The sequence below is a fragment of the Spermophilus citellus genome (genome assembly GCF_964194105.1).
Source record: "Spermophilus citellus genome assembly, chromosome: 13".
NCBI lineage: Eukaryota > Metazoa > Chordata > Mammalia > Rodentia > Sciuridae > Spermophilus > Spermophilus citellus.
In genome coordinates, this window is record NC_138193.1 from 25,758,280 (window position 1) to 25,780,177 (window position 21,898).

Below are 21,898 nucleotides of genomic sequence, written 5' to 3' on the forward strand. Positions count from 1 at the left end.
TGGCACAGACCTGTAATCCCAGACTCAGGAGGCTAAAGCAGGAGGATGACACGTTCAAGGCCACTCTGGGCAACTAAGCAAGACCCTGTCTGGAAATAAAAACAGAAAAGAACAGGGGGAGGTAGCTCAGTGGTAAAGCACTTGCCTAGTATGTGTGAGGCCCTGGGTTCAATCCTCAGCACTACATAAAAAATTAATGAATAAAATAAAGCTATTAAAAAAAAAGTTGCCTCATTTAAAAAAGAAGAACTGATCTAGAAGGGAACAGTAAAAGTAAAATCAGAAAGACATTTAAGATGGGGTTTGATGAAGTGGAATAGTATGTATAAACTGATAAATTTCAATGAAAATTCAGAAAGTTGAATACAAAGCTACAAAGAAGAGTCTGAAGAGTCATCTGCTTAGGGATTAAAGTTCTGAGAGTTAATGTCATCCCTAATAAGAGTATATAACTAGGGCTGGGGATGTGGCTCAAGCGGTAGCGCGCTCGCCTGGCATGCGTGCGGCCCGGGTTCGATCCTCAGCACCATATACAAACAAAGATATTGTGTCCACCAAGTACTAAAGAATGAATATTAAAAAATTCTCTCTCTCTCTCCTTCTCTCTTAAAAAAAAAAAAAGAGTATGTAACTAGAGAAGGAAGAGTGTATTTAAAGGTTCAAAAATGAAGCTGAGGATGTGGATCAATGGTAGAGCACTTACCTTATGTATGAGGAGCCACTGGATTTGATTTTCAACACCACATATAAATAAATAGATAAAATAAAGAACCACTCACAACTTAAAGAAATATTTAAAAAATAAAAGTTCAAACAAGAAGTTGACTCAGTTAAAAAAAAAAAAAAAAAAAGATACAAAGGGTAAGATGGAACCCAAGAGAATACTTGAGAAGCCAAAAGTACAGAGTTACACAAAGCTACACTATCAAATCTATAAAATGATTGAGGAGCTGGTAAGAATAAACCAAAGAATTTTATAAGATAGTGATTTCAAGACGGTTAGAAATCTTTGTTGAGACCTAGGAAGTATGTATATTTTACTGTGACGTTTTTTAAAAAGTTGACTTTGAATTGACTGACAAGGAAAGTTATTGAGGTGGGCCCAGCCTAATCATATAACCTTTTAAACTAGGTCTAAAGAGCAAAGGCAGGGAAATAGGAGACTTTGAAGTCTGAGAGACAAACTCCTGGTAGCCTGCAAAAAAGCAAATATGCATATTACTGAATGGCCTATGGAGGTCTTATGGCAAGAAATTGATGGCAGCCTCTACAAGCCGAGGGCAGTGTCTGACAAGAGGTAACAAGAAAATGGTGTTGTTTTCTTCTTTACTTCCACAACTGCAAGGGACTTAATTTTGCCAACAAACTGCATAAGCTTGGAAAATAATCTCCAAATAAGAACCACAGCATGGCCATAATTCTGATTGCAGCCTGTGTAATTCTGAAAATCCAAATCATTCACAAAAGACTTCCAGGCTAAAAACTGTCAGGCAACCAATGGGTGTTGTTTTAAGGAGCTAAATTTGTGGTACTTGTAGCAATAGAAAATTAATAAGGCCCCACTTCCCTGTGGAAGAGGCTGCTTCTTTTATTTTACCCCAGCAATGAATAGGGAGAGAAGCTAACTAGAAGAGAAAAACAAGGCTTGAATTTTATGATTTCTAACTCACTAAGGCTAGGGATTTTATTTGATTAGTACAGGAGTCACAATATCCATTTCTTCAATACAACATTCTGCCAAAATAATAACGATGTTCTGCAAACCGTGAGCAATAGAAATAGGTCTCTTATTTTCAATTTTAAGAAGTTACTTTGATAAGTTATGAAAAACTAAAAAGAAAAGAAAGAACAAAACTGAGTGCCAGGCACAGTCGTCCCAGCGCCTGGAGACGCAGAACCCCAGGCTCATCTCAAAATGAGCACAAGGTCATGACTCTGTCCTTCCTCAATCGAGTACCAGGGGTTTCAGCTCCATCCACGACAAGCTGCTCTGCAGAGTAAGAGCAGCCCGAGGTGTTCCTAGCCATCCCGAGTCCCTCCGGCCGGTTACAGCCGGGACCCTCGAGCCGCGGGCTCCGGGGAGCGCAGACCCCTCTGCGTTAGTGATGCGGACGGCCGCCGCGCGGCCAGCCGGGAGCTGTAGTCCTCCACCTGACCTTCACATCGGGACCCGCCGCGCTCAACCGGCGCCGGGCCTGGGGGCTGGCCCTCGTCGTCCCCGTCCCCGCCCCGCAGCGGCGACAGTCCCAGCGTCCTGCGGTCCCGCGCACGCCCCTGCCCGACCCGGCGGCGCCCGGCCCGCTCTCCGCTGCAGCCCGGAATCACTTCCTACGCGCGCTCGGGGAGCCCGCGCTCACCTGGGCGGCGGCGCTCACGCCAGACAGCTGACAGGCCCTCAGCATCCCGACTTAGCGGACGGCGAGGCCGGTGTACGCGGGAGCGGCCGCGGCGGCGCGAGAGAAGCAGTGCGTGCGTGCGTGCGTGCGTGCGTGCGTGCCCGCGACTGCTCTGCCGCTGCGCTGGGCCGCCCGCCCACTGCGCACGCGCGGCCCCGCCCCTCGCCCTGCGGCGGAAGGGCGGGTTCTCCTTCCGGGCAGCGCTGGGCACAGTCCGGTACCCCGAGCCGGGGTCACTAGGTGAGCAAACCTGGACCCCGAGCTGCGCGGTGCGGCAGGTGCGTGTGCCTCTCCGGAAGGCTAAAGCGAGAAGCCGCCCGCCGTCTCCTACAGCTGGAGGTTCCGTAGGAGGGAGGCTACTCGGCCGAGTTGCGTAGACAGTGGAGCCGACTCGCTTTGGGGTGGTGCTGCGGGCCGGCCTCTGCCTCACGCGCTCCGGGTGGGTCTAGGGAGAACGCTGGCCGCGGTTTAGGGTGGGCTGGAGGCGAGCCGGCTTGGTCCCCGCTTCACGCGGTTCCGCCGAGCCTGGTGAGGCCAGCACGTGGGCTTGAACACGAATTAGGCTCCAGCGAGGCGGACTACCAGTGCCGTCGCCTGATGTCCTAGGGACCACCGGTGTTGGATGCCGTTGTGCTCGCCAGCACGTTCAGGTCCTGCTAGTAACTTAGGGCGAAGGAGTGTGTTACAGAGGCCAACCGCGCTACCACTCGTTGGCAAAACAGAAGTTAGTTTGGAAATTATCTAGAATAAGATAATTATGGCTGTGTGTGTTCCGTGCGTTTAGAAATCACATGATACTCGGTTTTCAAATCCCATCACCTAAAGGCTCCAGGGCAGCCTCCCGTTTTGTTTAGTATTTTGACAGTCCCGCCCAGTCCTTGAGACCAAACACTCGTCCTTGAACCTCTCCATGCCAATGAGCGCTTACGTACTCCTATGGCCCTGTCCAGCCACATCCACAACTTACCCCTCAACCTCTTTAGCAACCTCTTCAGCTTCAAGATTTCAGCCCTAAAAATTAATTACTTTTCTAATTCCTCGTGATATCAAATCCTTACTCCTCAGCCTCCATGTGCTTCTGATTCTCCTGCCTCAGCTTCTCAAGTTGCTAGAATTTACAAGTGTGTGCCGATTTGACTGGCTTATCATTTTTAAATAAATTACTAAGTGTGACAAGCAGAATAATGGTCCCCCAAAGATGTCTACTTTTTCCTGATCTCTGGAGTATGTTATCTTACATGATAAAAGGAATTCTGTAGATATGATTAATGATCTCTTGCAGGGCTCTGTAGTGCACACCTGTAATCTCAGGGACTCTAATCCCAGGGAAGCTGATGCAGAAGCATTGCAATTCAGGACCAACTTCAGCAACTTAGTAAGACCCTGTCTCAAAAAAATATGAAGCTGATAACAGCTCAGTGGCAAAGCATCCCTGGGTTAGATCCCCAGCACCAAAAAAAAAAAAAAAAAAAAAAAAAAAAAAAGGTTATCTTGAGAACAAGACACGAAGAGATCAGCATTTGGCATATATTGATTTTAGCCTTGTGAAACTCATTTTGAACTTCTTACCACAGAACTATAAGATAATTTTTGTCATTTAAGCAACTGTTTATGACAACTTGATAGAGCAGTCATAGGAAATTGACACAATAACTTTAATTTTCCTCAATTTTCAATACCATAAATACCAATAGATGCAATCCATATAAGTGAAAGCGCTTGAGGATGAACTTTTTTTTTTTTTTTTTTTTAATGGGACTGTGCTTTTTTTGCCCAGACTGGTCTCAAACTCAAGACCTCAGTGATCCTCCTGCCTCAGCCGCCCAAGTTGCTTGTAAAGCACAGACTGCCATACCTGGCTCCTCAGTAACTTTTAAGAGTGTAAAAGGTTCTAAAACCAAAATTTTAAGAACCACCCTTCTAAACGAATGTCCTTACCTTAGTTAAAATCCTCCCCATTGTTAAGGTCCATCTTACAATGTACCTCCTCGTTCCAGATCGCTCCAACCAGAAGCCTCCCTCCTCTCCTTTGATCTGCCCCAGTGAGCCCCTATCAACCTTGTCTTAATTATGTTCTATACTTGTGACCTTATTGAGTGTGACTCCTTGAGACAAGGTGTTTGGTCCTTACCCATTTCCACCAGTCAATAAATGTTGTATATGCATGGACTATCTCTGGGTGTTTCTTACGAAGATGTCACAGAATAGAGTTTCATTGCTGGTTTTCCCCATTTGAATGAATGAATATCAGAAAAGTATGTATGATTACTAATTCTCAGGAATAAAATAAGGGATGTAGGATTATTGAAGCAGTTGAGATGCTACTGTAAAATAACAAGTGCGTGTTACTGAATTTTAAAAATACACATGCTTCTGAGGTTTTAGGTCCTTGGTAGAGAGAAGCCCCAAAACAAAACTAAAAGTGTGTGTGTGCAAAATGTCTAGGATATTTACATTCACTTGATTTATAATTGCCATTCAGTTTTTTTTTCCAAAAGGATTTTTCATCACATATGCTATTTTTTTTTCCCGTTCATTTATCCTAATATCTTCCAGTTTGGGAAGATTAACAAGTATTATTCTCCAAAATAAGCTCAATAAAAGAGCGGAAAGAAAGTTGTTTCCAGTACGTTGTGAACTTTAAATAGATCTTTCCATCACACATTCAGAACTTTTTTGAGGAGCCTAGTACGGCGGTCGCTCCAGGAGTCCCAGCTGCTGGGAGGACGAGGCCGGAGGACGCTCAAGCATCCCAGCGAGACTCGCGTGCTCTCCCTCCCTTTCTCGGTTCCCCCTGCTCACTCTCCCTACCTTGCGGAGGCGGCGCTGACCACACCCTAGTCCCTCCGAACTCCTCCTCCTCGGCCCCGGGGCTGGCCTGTACCCTGTGCTTCGGCGCCTTCCGACCCAGCGCGGCCGCCGTAGCGAGGGCGGCAATATGGCCGCCTTGGTCTTGGCTGGCGCCCTGAGAGCCGCTTCGGGTCGGTGAGAGCGGTGCGCGGCGCTCCTGCTTTCGCAGGGGCCCGGCGGGACGGGGTGGGCTTGGTGGCCGGAGGCTGAGCGGAGAGGCAATGTCCCCGCGCTCCTGGAGCACGGTGCGAGCGGGCGACTCGGGCGCACAAGGCCTCCTGGGGGTCCTGGGGCTCAGGGTCGCGGAGCACCGCGTGCGGCCGGGGTGCGCCGCGGGCAGAGGGCGAGGCCGCGCCTGTCCCCGCCGACTGCAGTCCAGACCGCCCGGCCGGTGAGCGGCTGACCCTGTGTGTCAGGATAGCGCTCAGGAAGGAGAGGGCAGGCGGCCGTACGCGGTTCCCCGCCGCGGAGGAGAACTCTCAGGGGGAACAGTGTGTGAGTGAGTGTGCACGAAAAGAGAAGGCAGCGGTGCGCGGTTCCCCACCGCGGGGGAGAGCTCTCAGGGGGGACAGTGTGTGTGAGTGTGAGTATGAGTGTGCACGAGAAGAGAAGGCAGCACTGCGCAGTTCCCCGCTGCGGGAGAGCTCTTAAGTGGGACATTGTGTGTGAGTGAATGTGCACGAGAAGAGAAGGCAGCAGTGCACGGTTCCCCACTGCGGGGGAGAGCTCTTACATGGGACAGTGTGTGTGTGTGAGTGTGCAAGAGAAGAGAAGGCAGCGGTGCACGGTTCCCCGCTGCGGGGGAGAGCTCTTACATGGGACAGTGTATGTGTGAGTGTGCAAGAGAAGAGAAGGCAGCGGTGCACGGTTCCCCGCCATGGGGGAGAGCTCTTACATGGGATAGTGTGTGTGTGAGTGTGAGTATGAGTGAGTGTGCATGAGAAGAGAAGCAGCGCTGCACGCAGTTCCCCGCCACAGGGGAGAGCTCTTACATGGGACAGTGTGTGTGTGTGAGTGTGAGTGTGCACGAGAAGAGAAGGCAGCAGTATGTTGTGTGCACGCGCACAGATTATAACACCCATAAGAGATCATTCATGTGGTTTACCAGCTTCGAGGCAGACCCATGTAGCTCACACCCATGTAGCTCACACCTGCTCAGGACAAGCCCCTCTGCCCCTTCGGGCCTCCCCAGAGTGCCCTGCTTCTGCGCTTGTTACCTGGCTGGCCTTTCCCTAGTGGTTTTAGCATCTGTTATGTGCACCTCTTAGTAACGCACGGAAGTTCCCTTGCCTGTCTTGAACTGTCAGGCGAATTCGTACAGCACACGCTCTGGCATCTGCCTCTGTATGAGATGGTTCCTGTCACACGTAGCTGCAGTGCTTTCCCATTGCTAGATGTAATATTCTCTTATGTGACTACTCCATGACCCTCCATTCTATTCTTGGCAGATACTCGGGTGATTACAGTCTGGGGGCATTCACAAAGCTGATTGATCTTGTGTCCCCATGCACAAGTGCAAGTGTTTCTAAGGGTGTCGTGTGTAAAACTAGCTGTGGGACTTCTGGGCCAGCGTATGTGTGTATACTCAGCATTGCCTGGTGTTGCCAAAATGCTTTCTGACACCATGTGCTCATTTATGGTTACCCCAGTAGTGGAGGCTCCCCATCCTCACCAACACTCAGTATTGTCACACCTACACATTTTTGTCAGTCTGATGACAATGTAGGGGTGTCTCAGTGAAGTTAAATATGTGTTTCTCTGATTAGTAATGAGCCATAGTATGTTTACACATGTGTAATGGCCTTTTGAATTTATTTTATGAAATATCCACTTAAATATTTTGCTCATTTTTCATTGCATTTCTCACTGACTTTAGCAATGCCTCATGTGTTCTGGGGATGTGTATTCTTTTTGGTTAGGTGTGTCCAGTGTCTTCTCTAACCCTGGCCTGTCTTTTTTCTTCTTTATTTTTCTGTTGTCCTTGTCATGCTGGGGATTGAACCCAGGGCCTTGCACTGCCAGGTGGGAACTTTACCACTGAATCACACCTGCAGCCTTTGCCCCCTTTTCTTGAGACAGGGTCTGGCTAGTTGCCCAGGCTGGCCTTCAACTTGCAGCCCTCCTGCCTTAGCCTCCCAGGTAGCTGGGATTGAAGGCGTGCCCCACCATATCAGACTCCGCAGCTCTTGGCGTTCATTAATGTATTGTTAGGCCAACCACTCCTCTAATCACGTTAATGTTTTATCTCATTTAATTCTCATTATCACCCCATAATTAACCTAACTTAAATTTGAGGAAACTGGGGCACAGGGAGTTAAGTAACCTGCCCATGGTTACACTGCAAGTAATAGAGCTAAAACCAGAATGCAGACCCTCTGAATCAAACCCTGGCACTTTGCTTCCGCCCCCACATGCCTGTTTGTCAGGCGAAACCAGTGCAGTGGACAACAGGCAGTGGTTCTGGGTCCTGGCTGAGCATCCGAATCATGTGGAGCTTTTTCAGAAACCACCTTCATTGTGGTAGAATTTGCGTAATCTAAAGTTACTAGTTTTGTGTGTTCAAGTTAATAGAACTTCTAATAAGTTTAGCAAGTTGTGCAGCTATCATGCACTCCAGCTTTAGGACATTTCAGTCATCTTTGGAACTTTTTTAGCAGGTGCCTTCTTTTTTTTTTTGTTGGAGAACGGGTACCGGGGATTGAGCTCAGGGGCACTTGACCACTGAGCCACATCCCCAGCCCTATTTTGTATTTTATTTAGAGACAGGATCTCACTGAGTTGCTTAGGGCCTCACTAAGTTGCTGAGGCTGGCTTTGAACTTGCAATTCTCCCTTCTCAGCCTTCTGAGCTGCTGGGGTTACAGGCGTGTGCCACTATGCCTGGCCAGCAGGTGCTTTCTTGAGTCCCACAAGAGACACAGTCTAGTGGACTAGTGCAGTCACAGCTCAGAGAGGTTCTCATTTGCATAATGGCCACACACCTCTGTCCTCTCCATCCTGCCTTCTGACCTGCTCTGCCTCATTTCCCACTGCTTGTCCCCAGGCCTCTCTAATGCAGTCCGGCCAGCAATATGCAGCTTCACCACAGATCTGGTCTCCTCCCCTGTGTTTGTTTCCGCCCCCAGGTCTTTGCTGCCACAGTTCATCTTACCTGAAGTTTGTTCCTCCCTTTTGGGACTGGGGATTGAACCCAGGGGCTCTTTTTATCACGGTGCTACATTCCCAGCCCTTTTTCATATTTTATTTTGAAACAGGGTCTTGCTAAGTTGCTTACATCCTCCTGCTTCAGCCTCCCCACTTGTGCTTCACCACAGCCAGCGGTTCTGTTCACTTTTGAGAGGAAGCTCAAGTGCCTGTTCTGTTCTCACCACTAATGCTGCTCTCGAACTCTGTTCTTTCCACTGGGGTGTCTGACCTGCTTGCTGTTCCCCCTCCCCAGGCTGTAAGATCTGTGGGAATAAATCTCCCACATACCTTGTCCTCTAGTACCAAACACATCAGCCTGGACCACAGTGACAGTTGTACAGTTCTCTAACTTTTCTAAAAATCATTGAATTGAACACATAAAATGGGTTAAATTTACTATATGTAAGATACACCTCAGTAATAAAGGGGGAAGCTCCCTGGGTGAGTCTGATGTGCAGAACACTTTAACCACATTCACCCCTTGGCTGCTGTGATGTATTGACTATAAACTTATCTTGATGTTGGTTTTGGAGTACCAGAGTAAGCACATGCGCTCCCTCTTTTCACAGGACTCCTGCGGCCCCTGAACATCTTGGCATCCTCAGCCTGTAGGAACAGTGCCAAGAGTGCCTGTGTTGACTCTGTGCTGTCCACTGGGCGGCTCAGTCACGTGCAGACGCCCGTTGTTTGCTCTGCTCCCAGGCTTGTGGGAAACCTGACGTGTGGGCATCTTACAATCCTTAATAGGTAGAGTGTGTTTCAATAAATATAATGCATGAAAATTTTAAGAACATTCATGCCTGGGCTGGGAGTGAGGTTCATGGTAGAATACTTGAGTAGCATACCCAAGAGTTCGATCCCCAGCACCACAGAAAATAAAAAAATACTCATTCCTGTCAGACATCAGAGAACCAAATGATGTGGTTTGCCTGTCTGGAGCTGATTGTACGGCTATGCCTGACCGAGTGGGAGGCTCAGATTGACATCCAGGTGCCAGCAGTGGAAATTGCCAATCAGAGCACATTTTAAAAGTTTGTTTCTTTCCCCCTTTGCAATGCTGGAATGAAACCCAGGGCTACATCCCCAGCCCAGAGCATTCTCCTGATGCACAAGTGGTTTCCTGATAGAAGCATCAGGCAAATCAGGCTGGACAAGAGGCTCAGCCTATAAGGCTGGGCGGTGTGTGTTCTTTACCTGGTCAGCAAGTAAGCACCCTTGGGTGCCCAGCACCATACTTGGCAGAAAGGACAAAAGGACACGTTGAAGTCCTCAAGGAGTTTATATCTGGTGGGTAGTTGGATTAGAAATCAGGTAATTAAAATATAGTCGGATAAGTTCTTTCACAGGGTCTGAAGAAGGAATGGGTTTTATTTATTTTTGGTGCTAGAGATTGACCCCGGGCCTTGCTTGTGCTATGCATGCGTCTCCAGCCGGGGTGGATTTTAGAAGGCTTGCAGTTGGTGAAGGTTGATATTCTTTTTAAAACTTACGTATTTATTTTTGCAGTAATAAATTGAACTCAGGGGTGCTCTGCCACTGAGCTACATCCCCAGTCCTGTTTATTCTTTATTTTGAGACAGGGTCTGGCTAAATGGCCCAGGCTGGCTTGGAACTTGCTCTTTTACTAAGTAGTGGGATGGCAGGCACAGCCACTGGCCCAGCTGGTAGTTGCTGTTCTTATTTGCACGTAGTCCGTGGAATCATTGGAGTATATTGTATATTAAAAGTTCCCCTCCATTTAAGTGGAACAGCCTTACTCCTGAATGCTGTGTGGAACTAGGTATTATCCTTTAATCAGTCTGATCACTCGTTAACATTTTAAAATGTATTCTAGAGTGGCCCCTTTGCTCCCCAACATCCTCAAGCCTCCCGTCAGAACCTTGACATACTGCAGTACTCGGAAGGGCAAGAGAAAGACTGTGAAAGCTGTCATCTATCGGTTTTTTCGACTTCATTCTGGCCTTTGGCTGAGGAGAAAGGTGAGTCTTCCTTCTGTTGCCTTGTTGAGTACATCCTGATGCAGAGTTCCACCTCTCAACGCCGTGTCCTGCCTTACCCGGAGCTCTTCTGGCTGTGGAGCCTGGCAGGCCTCTGCAGTGATCCCATGAGACAGCGTCCCTGTGTTGCCCACAGTGTTTGCTGTGGGCGGGCCCCTCCTTGTTTGACAGATCATCCCATTTCAGAAGCGGTCCTGGATTTGTTGGTAAACGATTGGCTAAAACTCTTGAGCCCATTTTTCCAGGGAGGAGCAGGGTGGCGGGCCGTGTCCCACAGCAGTCAGCAGCAGTCACCATCTTCCAGGGAGGAGCAGAGTAGTGGGCCGTCTCCCATGGCAATCAGCGTTGGGAGCAGCTGAACTGAGTTCTGAGGGTCAAGTTTTGTGGAGTCCTTAGAGATAGTTGCTCTCCTTTGTGATCATATTAGTTATCTCCAGCCCTCGCTGGTCCTGCATAGAATGGCTGGCTTTCCTTCCTTCCTTCCTTCCTGTATCCCTTTTACTGGGCTCCAGACCCCTCATGTGACTATAAAAGGCCTGATCAAACTCTCCAGCCATAACTCCTGCTCCAGTTCAGTGACCCCAGCGGTATACTGTGTGCAGAACAACCTGCTTCACCAAACTGATTTTTTCTTTTTTCTTTTGGAACTGAGGATTGAACCCAGGAGTGCTCTACCACTGAGCCACATCCCACACCATTTTTAGTTTTGAGACAGGATCTTAGTAAATCTCTCAGGGCCCCACTAAACTGCTGAGGCTGGTCTCAAACTTGAGATTGATCCTTCTGCCTCACTCTACCTACCCGTTCACCACTATGCCTGGTTCAAAGAAATGTTTCAAAAAAAGACAACAAAGAACCTGCATTGGTTAATTCATACTAATGTAGGAAAACAAAGTATTTTATTTGGCATAGCTCCACCCAGATGTGGCTAATGTTCATTATTTATTCCCTCCTTCCATTTCTTAGAAATTGCCTAAAAGGTTTATCTGTTTCTTTTTCTGTCTCTTTCAGTACTGAGGATTGAACCGAGGAGTGCTCTGTCACTGAGCTGCCTCCTCAGCCCTTTTTATTTTCTATGTTGAGACAGAGTCTCGATAAGTTGCCCAGGCAGGCTTTGAATCACTAGGGTTACAGGCATGCACCACCCTGCCCAGCCTATTTTCTGTGATTTTAATTTAAATAATTTTTTTCTGAAACATTAAATTATCTGTTAACATATATGTTTTTCAAACTGCAAATGCTTCTTCTACCCTCTCCCTACTAAAAATGTCTCCCCAAAGCTTCTCAGCCCTGTGGAAGTCTGGGTTTGTTCCCACTGGGCCCATGAACCGTGAGTTGTGAAAATAACCTGTCATTTCCTACATAATGTGATATATGTCTGTAATATTATCTCGCAGGCTGGTTATAAAAAAAAATTATGGAAAAAGACAGCTGCAAGAAAAAGACGCTTGAGGGAATTTGTGTTCTGCAATAAAACCCAGAGTAAACTCCTAGATAAGATGACGACATCTTTCTGGAAGAGGCGGAACTGGTACGTCGATGACCCCTATCAGAAGTACCACGATCGCACCAACCTCAGAGTGTAGAGAAGAGTCTCGGCTCCTGTCCCTGAATGTCCTCTTTGTCCTCATGACGCCTTGCTAACGAGTGAGCTAGGACTTGAAGTGAATTGTACTGCTGATGTCAAACACATAACACCAGTATTAAACCTGAGGAAGTCTTACAGTGAGTGCGTGCTGGGATCTGGCCAGGGAACTGGAGTTCAAGGTTGTGCGTGGTTTTTTACCTCAGTGCTGGTTTCACTAGTCACCCCAGTTAGGCTTCTTTAGCTGCAAGGAATCTAAACTGAGGGCGAGGTCAGAAGACTAATGCCAGCTGGTGAGCCCCAGCAATGACCCCATCTAAGGACACAGCCTCAGAGGAGCTGGGACCCTCTCGGCAGCCCCACCTGGGCGGGGGGGGGGGGGGCCGGGGGGAGGCTGCCACTCTGCAGGCGCCTGGCTCACCACTCCTGCTGGCTCAGCACGTGGGCAGCCTGACTTCTTTGCTCCCCTCGCTCTGCAGGGCTTGTGCTTAGGAGTAGCTCCCATCCCCTCACAGTAACTGCAGCCTGTAGCCTTGAGGTTCTACCTCCTGACCTTCATCTGTGGAGAGACTCCAGCTGGGGGGTTCCCACATACCCAGGCCTCACTGGTGTCACCTCTGGTGTAGGGATCAGCTCTTCCTAGGTCAGGAGGTCCCAGCCCATTCGGTTGTTTGCCGCTTCACTGGGAGCAGAGACTGGTGACAGGAGCAGTTTTGCTTAGAGGTGAGCACAAGAGGCGCACGCCTGGCCTCTCGAGTTCTGAGTGCATGGTTCACGGGGGTTCTCATGCAGTTTTTTGGTGCGGGATGTTTTCATAGAAGAGTAAATGCATAACCTTTCAGTGTGAGGTGCCCTCTTGAGACGGGGCTGTACAAGACAAAGACTTTGTACCCACGTCTCAAGGGACACTGTATTTCTCAAATTCAGTTTGACCTCTTGAGGTTTCATATTTTCATATGTAAGAGTAAACTCTTCCCAAAATACTCCAAAAATGCATTGTAGAATTAAGAGGGGGAGGTGATTTCAGGAGCGATGCAGGTGGCTACACAGGCTTTCTGTGGAGAGGGCTGGTAGTGGCTCTCAGCTCCCTCACCAGACTCCTTGGGAGGCGCTTCAGAAAGCACTGTTGTGTCAAAGCCACTGCTAAATAGAACAAGGGGGGTTGCTGTGCCGGCCCCTTCCTCCAGGGTTGGCAAGATGGGCTCCTCTCCTGCCAGGGAGGTAAGCACATTGAAGTCAAGGTGCATCAGCAGGAAGTTGGGGGTCATTGAGTGAAAAGGGGCAACAGTAGAATGTTCTGAAGCCAGAGGGCCATGTGTGTCTGTTACAGGCTCTTGCTCTCTGGCACGCCTCTTGCAGGGTGAACAGGTGTCTTAAAAGCCAGGGAGCAGGACCCTTTCCCAGCCTCCATGGTGATGTGAACATGGACGACTAGTGTCTGTTGCAGGCCTCAGAGCAACTCAGCTTCTCTAGGCCAGGGACAGCAGGGGAGAGAGGAGGACCAGCAGGCAGGGCCTCAGCATCCAGAGATGGGTTGAGGTGAACAGGCCCGTGGGCACTCCATTCTGGGGATAGGAGGGCTTATCAAAACCATTTTATAGGGGCTGGGGCTGGGGCTCAGAGGTAGAGTGCTCGCCTAGCATGCGTGAGGCCCTGAGTTCCATCCTCAGCACCACATAAATATAAAATACAGATATTGTGTCCACCTGTAATTAAAAAATAAATATTAAAAAAACTATTTTCTAGTTTGACAGTAAAACAGCTCTCATTAAATGATATTCAAGCATGCTCGTAATTCAGAAAGTGTGTGGATAGTCTATTCAAGTATAGAATTTATTGGACACCTGCCATGTCCCAGTGTAGTTATAAGACTGGGCCCAAATCACAGAGCTGCTGAACTCCATGCCAGCCATGCAGAGGAATCACCGTGGACTCCTGATTTAAATTAGAGGACACAGAAGCTCAGCATTAAATAAGTTTCCCACAGGTACGCTCATGCATCCCAGGACAGGAGTCAGATTCCTGGGGTCCTCTCTGTCGCCCTCAGTCTTCTGACAGCAAAAGGAAATTCTTAATCTAAATCAACAGTGACTGATGTAGTACTATAAGTACTAAATCATTTGTAACACTATTACTTCGCCTGTTTTGGGTTTGTTTTTATAGTCCTGGGTGAACCCAGGGCCTCACACATGCTAGGCAAGCACTCTACCCCTGAGCACATCCCCAGCTCTGGACTTGAACTTGCCCTCCTGCCTCAGCCTCCCAAATAACTGAGATTACAGGAGTAGCCACTGCACCATGCCTAGTTCATCTTTGAAATTATTTGTTTATTTATTCTTTCTTTTAGAGACAGGGTCTCACTGAAGTGCTTAGGGTTGCAATAAGTTGCTGAGGCTGGCTTTGAACTTTCAATCCTCCTGCCTCAGCCTCCCAAGCTGCTGGGATTACAGGTGTGGCCACCACACCCAGCTCATCTTTGACATTTTATAACTGCTGTTCTGTTATTTGTCAACTCTTTTTGGGGGGTGGGGTATCAGGGGTTAGACTCAGGGGCACTCAACCACTGAGCCATGTCCCCAGCCCTATTTTGTATTTTATTAAGAGACAGGGTCTCACTGAGTTGCTTAGTTCCTCTCTTGCTGAGATCAGCTTTGAACTCCTGATCCTCCTGCGTCAGCCTCCCGAGCTGCTGGGATCACAGGTGTGCCCCACTGTACCTGGCTATTTGTCAATACTAATCTGTTAGCACTGGATCTGGCTCAATGAAAAACAGAATGGATTTCCAGCCTTACCATCCCCCCTCCTCCCTGCTGCCCTCTGAACCTGCTTCTTTTCTGCTGCCTCTTGTCAAACAGGCACAGTCCTTGTGTCAGACAGGTAGACTCTGGGACTATAAGAACAACAATAATGGGCCTGGCTTTGATATTCTCAAATCTCCATGGCCACCCAAGAGGCTTGAGCCCACCTGTTGCTATTGAAGGGTGGGCCCTGCAGGGCTGAGTCATCACTACTCTACCTCGTGCACTGTGCATGCACGGCGCCCTCCTCATCTGCACAGGTGCCCCCGTCTGTAGGTGGACAAGTGCTCAGGAGGAAAGCAACAGACCACAGGTCTCTGCAGAATCGCAGCCAGCTACTCTGTCTTCACAGCTGCCCAGTCTCCACTGATGATCTTTAGACTGTAAAATTGATGCTTTCAGGGAGATCATCTGGTTTTACAAACACAGTATCACTTAATTTTCTTCCTCCCATAATCCTATGCAGTTCGAATGGGGCCAAGTTTCCATGCCAGCTGGTGATTGAGCATTCTGTTTCTAATCCTTGTTAGGTTCCGTGTGTGTGTGTGTGTGCACACGCGCGGTCCTGGGGTTGAACCCAGGAGCATACCCCCAGCCCTTTTCTAAATTTTCCTTTGAATTGGGTGCAGTGGTAGATGTTTGTTATCCCAATGACTTGGTAGGCTGAGATAGGAGAATCGAAAGTTCAAGGTTAGCCTCAGCAACTTAGCAATATCCTGTCTCAGAAGGGTTGGGGATGTGTCTCAGGGGTGAAACCACCCCTGGGTTTCATCCCCAGGACCAATTTTTTTTTTTTTTTTTTTTAACTTGGAGACATGTTCTCACTAAATTGTTGAGCCTGGCCTTGAATTTGTGATCCCTCTGTCTCAGCCTCCCAAGTTGCCAGGATCACAGGCATACCACTCGTCCTGGCCTTTCCAGATTTTTAAGGAACATTTCTTCTTTCCTCATAAGCCCAATATTACAAGGACATTTCTTAAAAGAAAGATGTTAAGACTTTATTCAAGCATTATAACAAAACAGCAAACGTCAGCTTTTGGAATACTGTCATTCACATCCCTTCGATGCACGGTCCAATCTCCGATGGTCCTATGGACCCCTCAGGGAGCACAGTTGCTGTCCACAGCGCCTGCTCCTTGCGTGTCCGGCCACAGGGTGAAGCGCGTCCTCTGCCACTCGAGTGCTGTGCGGGGCCAGGGGAGGGCTTATGGCGGTGGTGTACACGCACTGCACAGACACACGGACAGTATCACAGAGGACCCACGTAAAGGCCAGCAGGGCTGGGGAGGGGGGGTGTATCGAGGCTCTGCTGAGGATGGAGAGCAAGAGATCCCGCTCACCTCAGAAGCAACAGGTGCTGGAGGCCAGCAGCTAACCTTCATGAAGGGGAAGTCAGACTTCCAAGCTAGTGTCCGTAAGTCATGCACTGAAATCATCTAGTGGCATCTTCTAAACAGAACGCACCGCTGCTTGCACACTGATAGGCATTCGCATTCACACAGATACACAGCATGGTGGGTGAGGAAACACGTTTGCCAAAAGCATGACGGCTGCTCCCAGGTGTGCGTGTGTGTCCCCAAGAGGCTACTCCCTAGTTGGCACCGGGAAAGCGCAGGGCACTCGGCAGCAGGTGCCTCCCATCTGTCTCTGACCGTGGACTGACTGCACAGCCTTCTACAAGGTGGGGTGCACCCTGCTGGTTCTGGCACACTTGATAGTCTGGACCTGTCCACCTTTCCATTGTAGAATCAAAAATACAGCATGACCCATTGTTAAAGCTATTGTTATTTTGGCAAAATAATAAAAAAAAAATTGGTAGAAAGCTGCCTCACTTGAGCTTTTTGCACTTGTTTCTGGTCACACTGAGTATGCCCAACTAAGTAAACACACTGTAAAGGGTACACCATTCCTCGTCTGGGACCACGCAGGGATTCTCTTCCCTAGCAGGTTCAGGAATTGGGGGGTGTGGGCCAGAGACCGAGAGCAGAGGCCTCTGACCTCTCAGCCACGAAACTACTTTTAGGTGGATTTTCGTAAATCCTTATAAACTTCAGAATCACCATCAGAGGCCCTGTGGGAAGGAGGGATTCCAGTGTGTATGTCTGGCCACAGTCAACTTGGACTAGACCCCTTTGCACGACAGCACCCTCGGCAGCCTGTGTGCAGGCCTTGGGTGGGTCTCTAACCGGGCCTGCTTGCAGCCGGGTTGACAGCTCTGAGTGACTTGGGACACTACTTCTCTAGCCTTGAGAGCGAGTCTAAGAACAAACACAATCCAATTGTATGAGACCTGCACAGTGGCCAAGGCATGCAAGACACAGGGACACCAACTCTAAGCACAAATACACTAGTCCTACGTTTTGGCTCAGCTCTGGGGTAGCAGCTACCTCAGACCTACTGTCACTTCATCCAGGTGCTGCTCAAAATTCCAGTCTAAGCAGGGAGTTCCCTCAGAGCTGGACTGCCCTGGGAGGGGTCCTGGCTTGTGTGGAACCTCCAAGGTTGGCTCAGCTCACATCCCGCAGGTCAGGAAGGGAGCAGAAGGCGGAGCCACAGCTGCCCAGGGTTTCCAGCCCCCTTGGTGAGGTGTGTCCACCTGCTGGGGCGTATCTGAAACAGCACTTATTTCTGCCTCTGTTCTCTGCAAGGTGCTCAGTGGAGGGTCCTCTGCCTGGGGAGATCAGTGCCAAGCACTTTCGAGACCCTCGACATTCTTCAAGCAGCTCTGCAAAGTGCCCATGCCCAGGAAGACTGCCAAGTGAGCCCTACAAGGGTTCTGCAGGCCGCCCAGACCCAGGCAGGAGTGGAGCTTCCTGTGCCCTCCCGCCGCCCGGGGGCTTTGCTGGGCTCTCCAGCCCCTGCCCTCCGAGCTGCCGCCTCGCAACTGTGGCAAGAAGAAACCATCTTCCTTCAGGGTAGCTGGATTTGAAAGCTTTAAAAGCACATCAGAGACATGATCTAGAATTGATTTTTTTTTTTTAACAATTCTGTTTTTACAGTTTTCTCACTTATTGGAACCTCTGGCAGCCCTTGCAAGTTCATTATGTTAAGCCAAAGCCATAAATATGTTCATCAGAGTCCAAAGGAGTACCAAGAGCAAAAAAAAAAAAAAAAAAAGTTTTTAAAAAAATTGCTTTGTTTGCATTTACAGGACTAAAAACTAAGTCTGCAACAGATAAATTACAAGTGTACAACTCAGCAGCACAGGGGAGATCTCTGACGTTTTGAAAGCACACTGCTCTCTGTAGTAACCATCCAGTGGAGGGGACGTACCGACCTCAGAAGGCATGACAGTCACCCCACTATCACCTTTCCCTTAGCCTCTCCCCAGCAAAACAAAGGAAGAAGAGAAGAAAAGGGGAAGGAAGAAAGAGAAATCCCGAGAGGCGAAGGGCGTGAGGCAAGGAGTCCGCGCGTGGATCTGGATGGTGACCAGCTCTTTAAGGCAGAGGAGAGACGCTCTGTGGATCCGGTGCCGATGGCTCATCTCACTCACGTGGTTTCGGTGGCCGAGGACGAGGTACTCTTCTTCCTGAAGCGGGATCGCAGGAGTCTAGGCGGTGCCTGGCAGAGAGAACAGAACAGACACCCCTCCGTGTGGCACGAACATGTGACCTCAGGACGGCACCAGGGCTGCGTGGGGACATCAGCAGGAGCGCAGCAGCGAGCAGAGGGGTCTTCCTGGGTCTCCACGCACCCCGTGAAGTGGAGCCTCCCACAGGGCTGCTCCATGGGCCCCAGTCCCTGGCTGCCTGGGGAGTATTGTGCAGAGGGCACTGTCTCATTGTCCCCAGCAGTGACGCAGAGGAGAACTGCTCTGCTCTGGCCTCTGCCGAGTCTGCACTTCCTCCGCGCTGGCCTTGCATCCCCTGGCACAGCCTCGAGGGCCCAGTGCCCACTCAGGATGCAAAGCCATTGTGCTCCACAAACCACAGCTCACAGGCAAGTGAACTGCACCAAGGGTCCCCTCAGCCCACAGGGGACTCTCACGAGGCCCTCCTTCCATGGGACATAGGCCCCAGTTGCTGGGAAATGAACGGGAAGGCTTCTCCTGCAGAGCCCCTCAGCCCGTGCCTGTGCATGTCCCAGGGAGGAGGGCTTTGTCCACTCTCTGTCCTCTCACACCTTCTGACTCGCCCCTGGGCACCACCTGGAAAGCCCCCTCTGCGGAGGCTTTCCCGAGCCCTCGCCACACGCAAGCAGTCTGCCTCACTGCCTTTGGCCCACCGAGCTGCCCATGATGGCTTGTCACCTGAGTATGGGTGGAGGGCGTTCTGCTTCCTGGGGGCAGGCCCACATCCAGGTCAGTGCCTGGCAGTTGCTCCAAGGGAGGGAGCGGATGGACCAGAGCAGGCATGGGCCCCCTCACCAGCCACCACTGGCCACAAGCCCGTAGGGGGTGACCCCGCTTCCTAACTCCAGCCTCTTGGCAGGTAAAGCAGGCGGCGAGGAAGCTGTACGGCTTCAGAACCCAAGAGCAGAGGGGCTTGGCCACCAGCCTAGGAGGCCGGGCCTGGTGGGGCTCCAGCCACTCCCAGCTCTTCAAAGACTGGCCCATGTGTGCCTCATCTCAGAAGGAACCTGGTGGACCCTGCAGGTCGGGGTGGTCCCAGCACGGCTCTGGGGTGACAAGGACACTTGGCCACTGTGCTAGGCGGGGACATAGCAACTCCTCCTCATCTCACTCTAGGGGTCTCCACTCTGGGGAGGGATTCCCACCCTGACCTCAGGATTCAGCAGATGGGGAACTGGAAAGGAGACTGAGGGGGCAGAGAGGATGTCTCTGGGGTCCCTGAGTCTGTTGGCCTTGCCCCCGAGACATGACTGGTGAGTCCCCACCAAGACTCAGAGCAAGGCCCATGAGCTCCTGTGTGGCCCTCCTGCTGCCGACACCCATCCACACCTGTGGACATGTTGGCCTTGCTAACTCTAAAGGGCTGTGCCCCGAGGCCATTTCATGACCAGCCTTTCTGCACCAGGTGCCTCGTTGTGCTGGAGATGACGAGAGAAGGCCCATCTGTAAAGACACCAAGCAGCGAGGTCTGGGCTCTCCCTTCCCCAAGACTCTCCAGGTCGATTTCCTCACACATCGCGGCTGGTATCAAGGGAAACGAGACCCCTTGCCTCCTCTCTGTCTCCCACTGCCCCAGCCTTGGCGCCTAGGTGGATCCTGCCTGTTCGCTGAAGGGAGACCTTGTCACCCCAGCACCAGGGGGTGCTGGGTACCCCGAGAGGCCACTGCTGGGGCACCCAGGTCTAAGAGCAAAGCGCCTGGGCAGACACATGCTCCAACCCGCAGCCCCCGACGCCGGTACCTCCAGGGGCGGATCCATCCTCTTTGGTGCTTTATACTTGTACATGAAATCCAGCAGGTCCTCCTCCTCGTCGTCAGAGAACACCAGTGGGTTGTAGGCCTGGAGGGGCTCCCAGGCCTTCACACCACCCTCGTCCACATCTCCCTCAACCACTGAATGTGCGTGTACAGTCTACACGAGGAGAGAGGGCGCAGGAGGCATCAGCGAGGAAGGAGCTGGCAGGGTGGGGTTAGGCTCCACCACACGCCAGGCCTGTTAGGACAGCTGCAGCCCGGGTTTAGGAGGCACCAAGGACTTGGGGCCTCCCTGCAGGGCCAGGGCTGTGAGAGGACGATTGCAAGGCACTGGGCACAGGGCAACCCACGCTCAGCCCACACCAGCCGAGGAGGTGGGCACGCTGCGTCCCCGTGGTCCAGACCTGCGGCTGTCCCGGCTGGCCAGGGAAGGCTGTGCTCTAGACAAGACAGCTGGGTGACGCACGGGAACCCAGCTACCTACGTCACACGTGTAACCGTGACGGCATTGCATTGCACTTGGGTGGCCAGCTCCGCGTTCTTAGAGACAGGAGGCAGCACCCTGGAAGCCATAGTGATGACCCACACAGACCCTCACTTCCAAGGCCCCCGCCCTGGAAAGCAAAGGAGCCCAGGAAGGAGTCTGAACGTAGCCGCTTTGGAAAAACAAGACAGCAAGGGTCCTATTTCAGGCTTCCCTGAAGAACCCACAGGAGGCCCGCAGAGTCTGCCCACATCCTGCCTTGAGATGTAAGCTGTCACTGCCCGCCCAGCTCATCTGATGTCCACAGTCTCGGCCTCCTATGCCTCACACACTGCCTTAGCCAGTCACAGAAGGCCCCTCGCCTACCTCACCCATCTCGTCCAACCACCCTTCTGTCTGCAGATGGAAACCTGAGCTCCTTCTAGGACACCTGATACTGCTCCAAAAACAAAACAAAAAAAAAGTTCAGCCAACAAGTCCACTGTCTCCACAAAGGGGACTGGCTGCAGAGGGGCCCAGGGGCCCAGCAAAGCAACACTACCTCATCTTGGACAGCCTCTTCCGTTCTGCTGCCCTTCTCCGTGGCAGCCTGCGGGGGGCAGCACCAGAGCACAGCTGCCTTGGGGAGGGATCTGCCCAGGCTGCACCTCAGGGAGGGCCTGAGGCATCCATCTCCCATGCGGGGTTCAGTCTGTGCCTCCCTCAGCCTGTCTACCCTGCGTTTAGGCTGTTCTCGGGTCCTTTCCCTGCTCAAGTCCAGCCAGACTCAGGACCTTAAACGCCCACGATCTCACAGGCCTCTGGGAAGACTGACCCTCCAAGGGCTTCCCGCACCAGAGACCTGGAAAGCTTAGGGTCTGTACCAAGCCGTTGGTGCTACACAGCCTGGCTCTCCCATGGGCTCCCAGCCCAGGCCAGCAACAGTGTCCTGAGGTGTGTGGCCATGCTGGTCCTCCCGCACACCCTCTGAGCACCTGCCCAGGGCTGGGTGCACAGCAGCCACCTCCTCTGATGTGCTGGCCCCAAGTCAGAGCTGGCACCCATCAACTGGACACATATGAGGAGCATGAGACATAACCCAGGACCCAAGCCCCCCAGAGCAAGGCAGACCTGTAGAGGCCGTCCCCATCCTGGGCCTGGGGCTGAGTGTGGTGGGGTCTGTGCCTCTGCACACCCACATGTGGTTCCCTCTCAGTCCTGCCCCAGGGCTTTCATTGTACTGATGCATGTGGGCGCCAAGGTGGCCCAGTGTCCCCTCAAGATCCTAGGGGATC

The 21,898-nt window shown here is 51.0% G+C and overlaps 3 protein-coding genes across 15 annotated transcripts in view; 1 reads left to right on the forward strand and 2 right to left on the reverse strand.

Annotated features, from left to right (window-relative positions):
• IMMT (inner membrane mitochondrial protein) overlaps positions 1-2,496 on the reverse strand; it is a 42,914-nt gene extending 40,418 nt beyond the window's left edge. For 7 of the 8 annotated variants that reach the window (XM_081265025.1, XM_081265024.1, XM_081265022.1 and 4 more), the window contains exon 1: positions 2,358-2,496. In XM_081265025.1, coding sequence (XP_081121151.1) covers positions 2,358-2,402 — 45 coding nt within the window. In that variant the 5' untranslated portion in view covers positions 2,403-2,496. Of the gene's footprint in view, positions 1-703; positions 723-2,357 lie in introns of those variants that run through there. The other variant, XM_081265026.1, reaches the window with a different exon arrangement.
• Positions 2,497-5,216: 2,720 nt separating this feature from the next.
• On the forward strand, positions 5,217-12,153 carry MRPL35 (mitochondrial ribosomal protein L35). The gene is made up of 4 exons (XM_081265047.1): positions 5,217-5,377; positions 9,001-9,178; positions 10,266-10,410; positions 11,826-12,153. Exons 1-4 carry the CDS (start codon positions 5,335-5,337, stop codon positions 12,012-12,014), a joined length of 555 nt encoding a protein of 184 aa, XP_081121173.1. The 5' UTR covers positions 5,217-5,334; the 3' UTR covers positions 12,015-12,153.
• Positions 12,154-15,794: 3,641 nt separating this feature from the next.
• Positions 15,795-21,898, reverse strand: part of REEP1 (receptor accessory protein 1) — an 83,210-nt gene continuing 77,106 nt past the window's right edge. For 5 of the 6 annotated variants that reach the window (XM_081265043.1, XM_081265042.1, XM_081265040.1 and 2 more), the window contains 2 exons: positions 20,127-20,297; positions 15,795-18,375 (listed from right to left, as the gene is read on the reverse strand). In XM_081265043.1, the coding sequence (XP_081121169.1) occupies positions 18,304-18,375; positions 20,127-20,297 (243 nt within the window). In that variant the 3' untranslated portion in view covers positions 15,795-18,303. The remainder of the gene's footprint in view (positions 18,376-20,126; positions 20,298-21,898) is intronic. The other variant, XM_081265045.1, reaches the window with a different exon arrangement.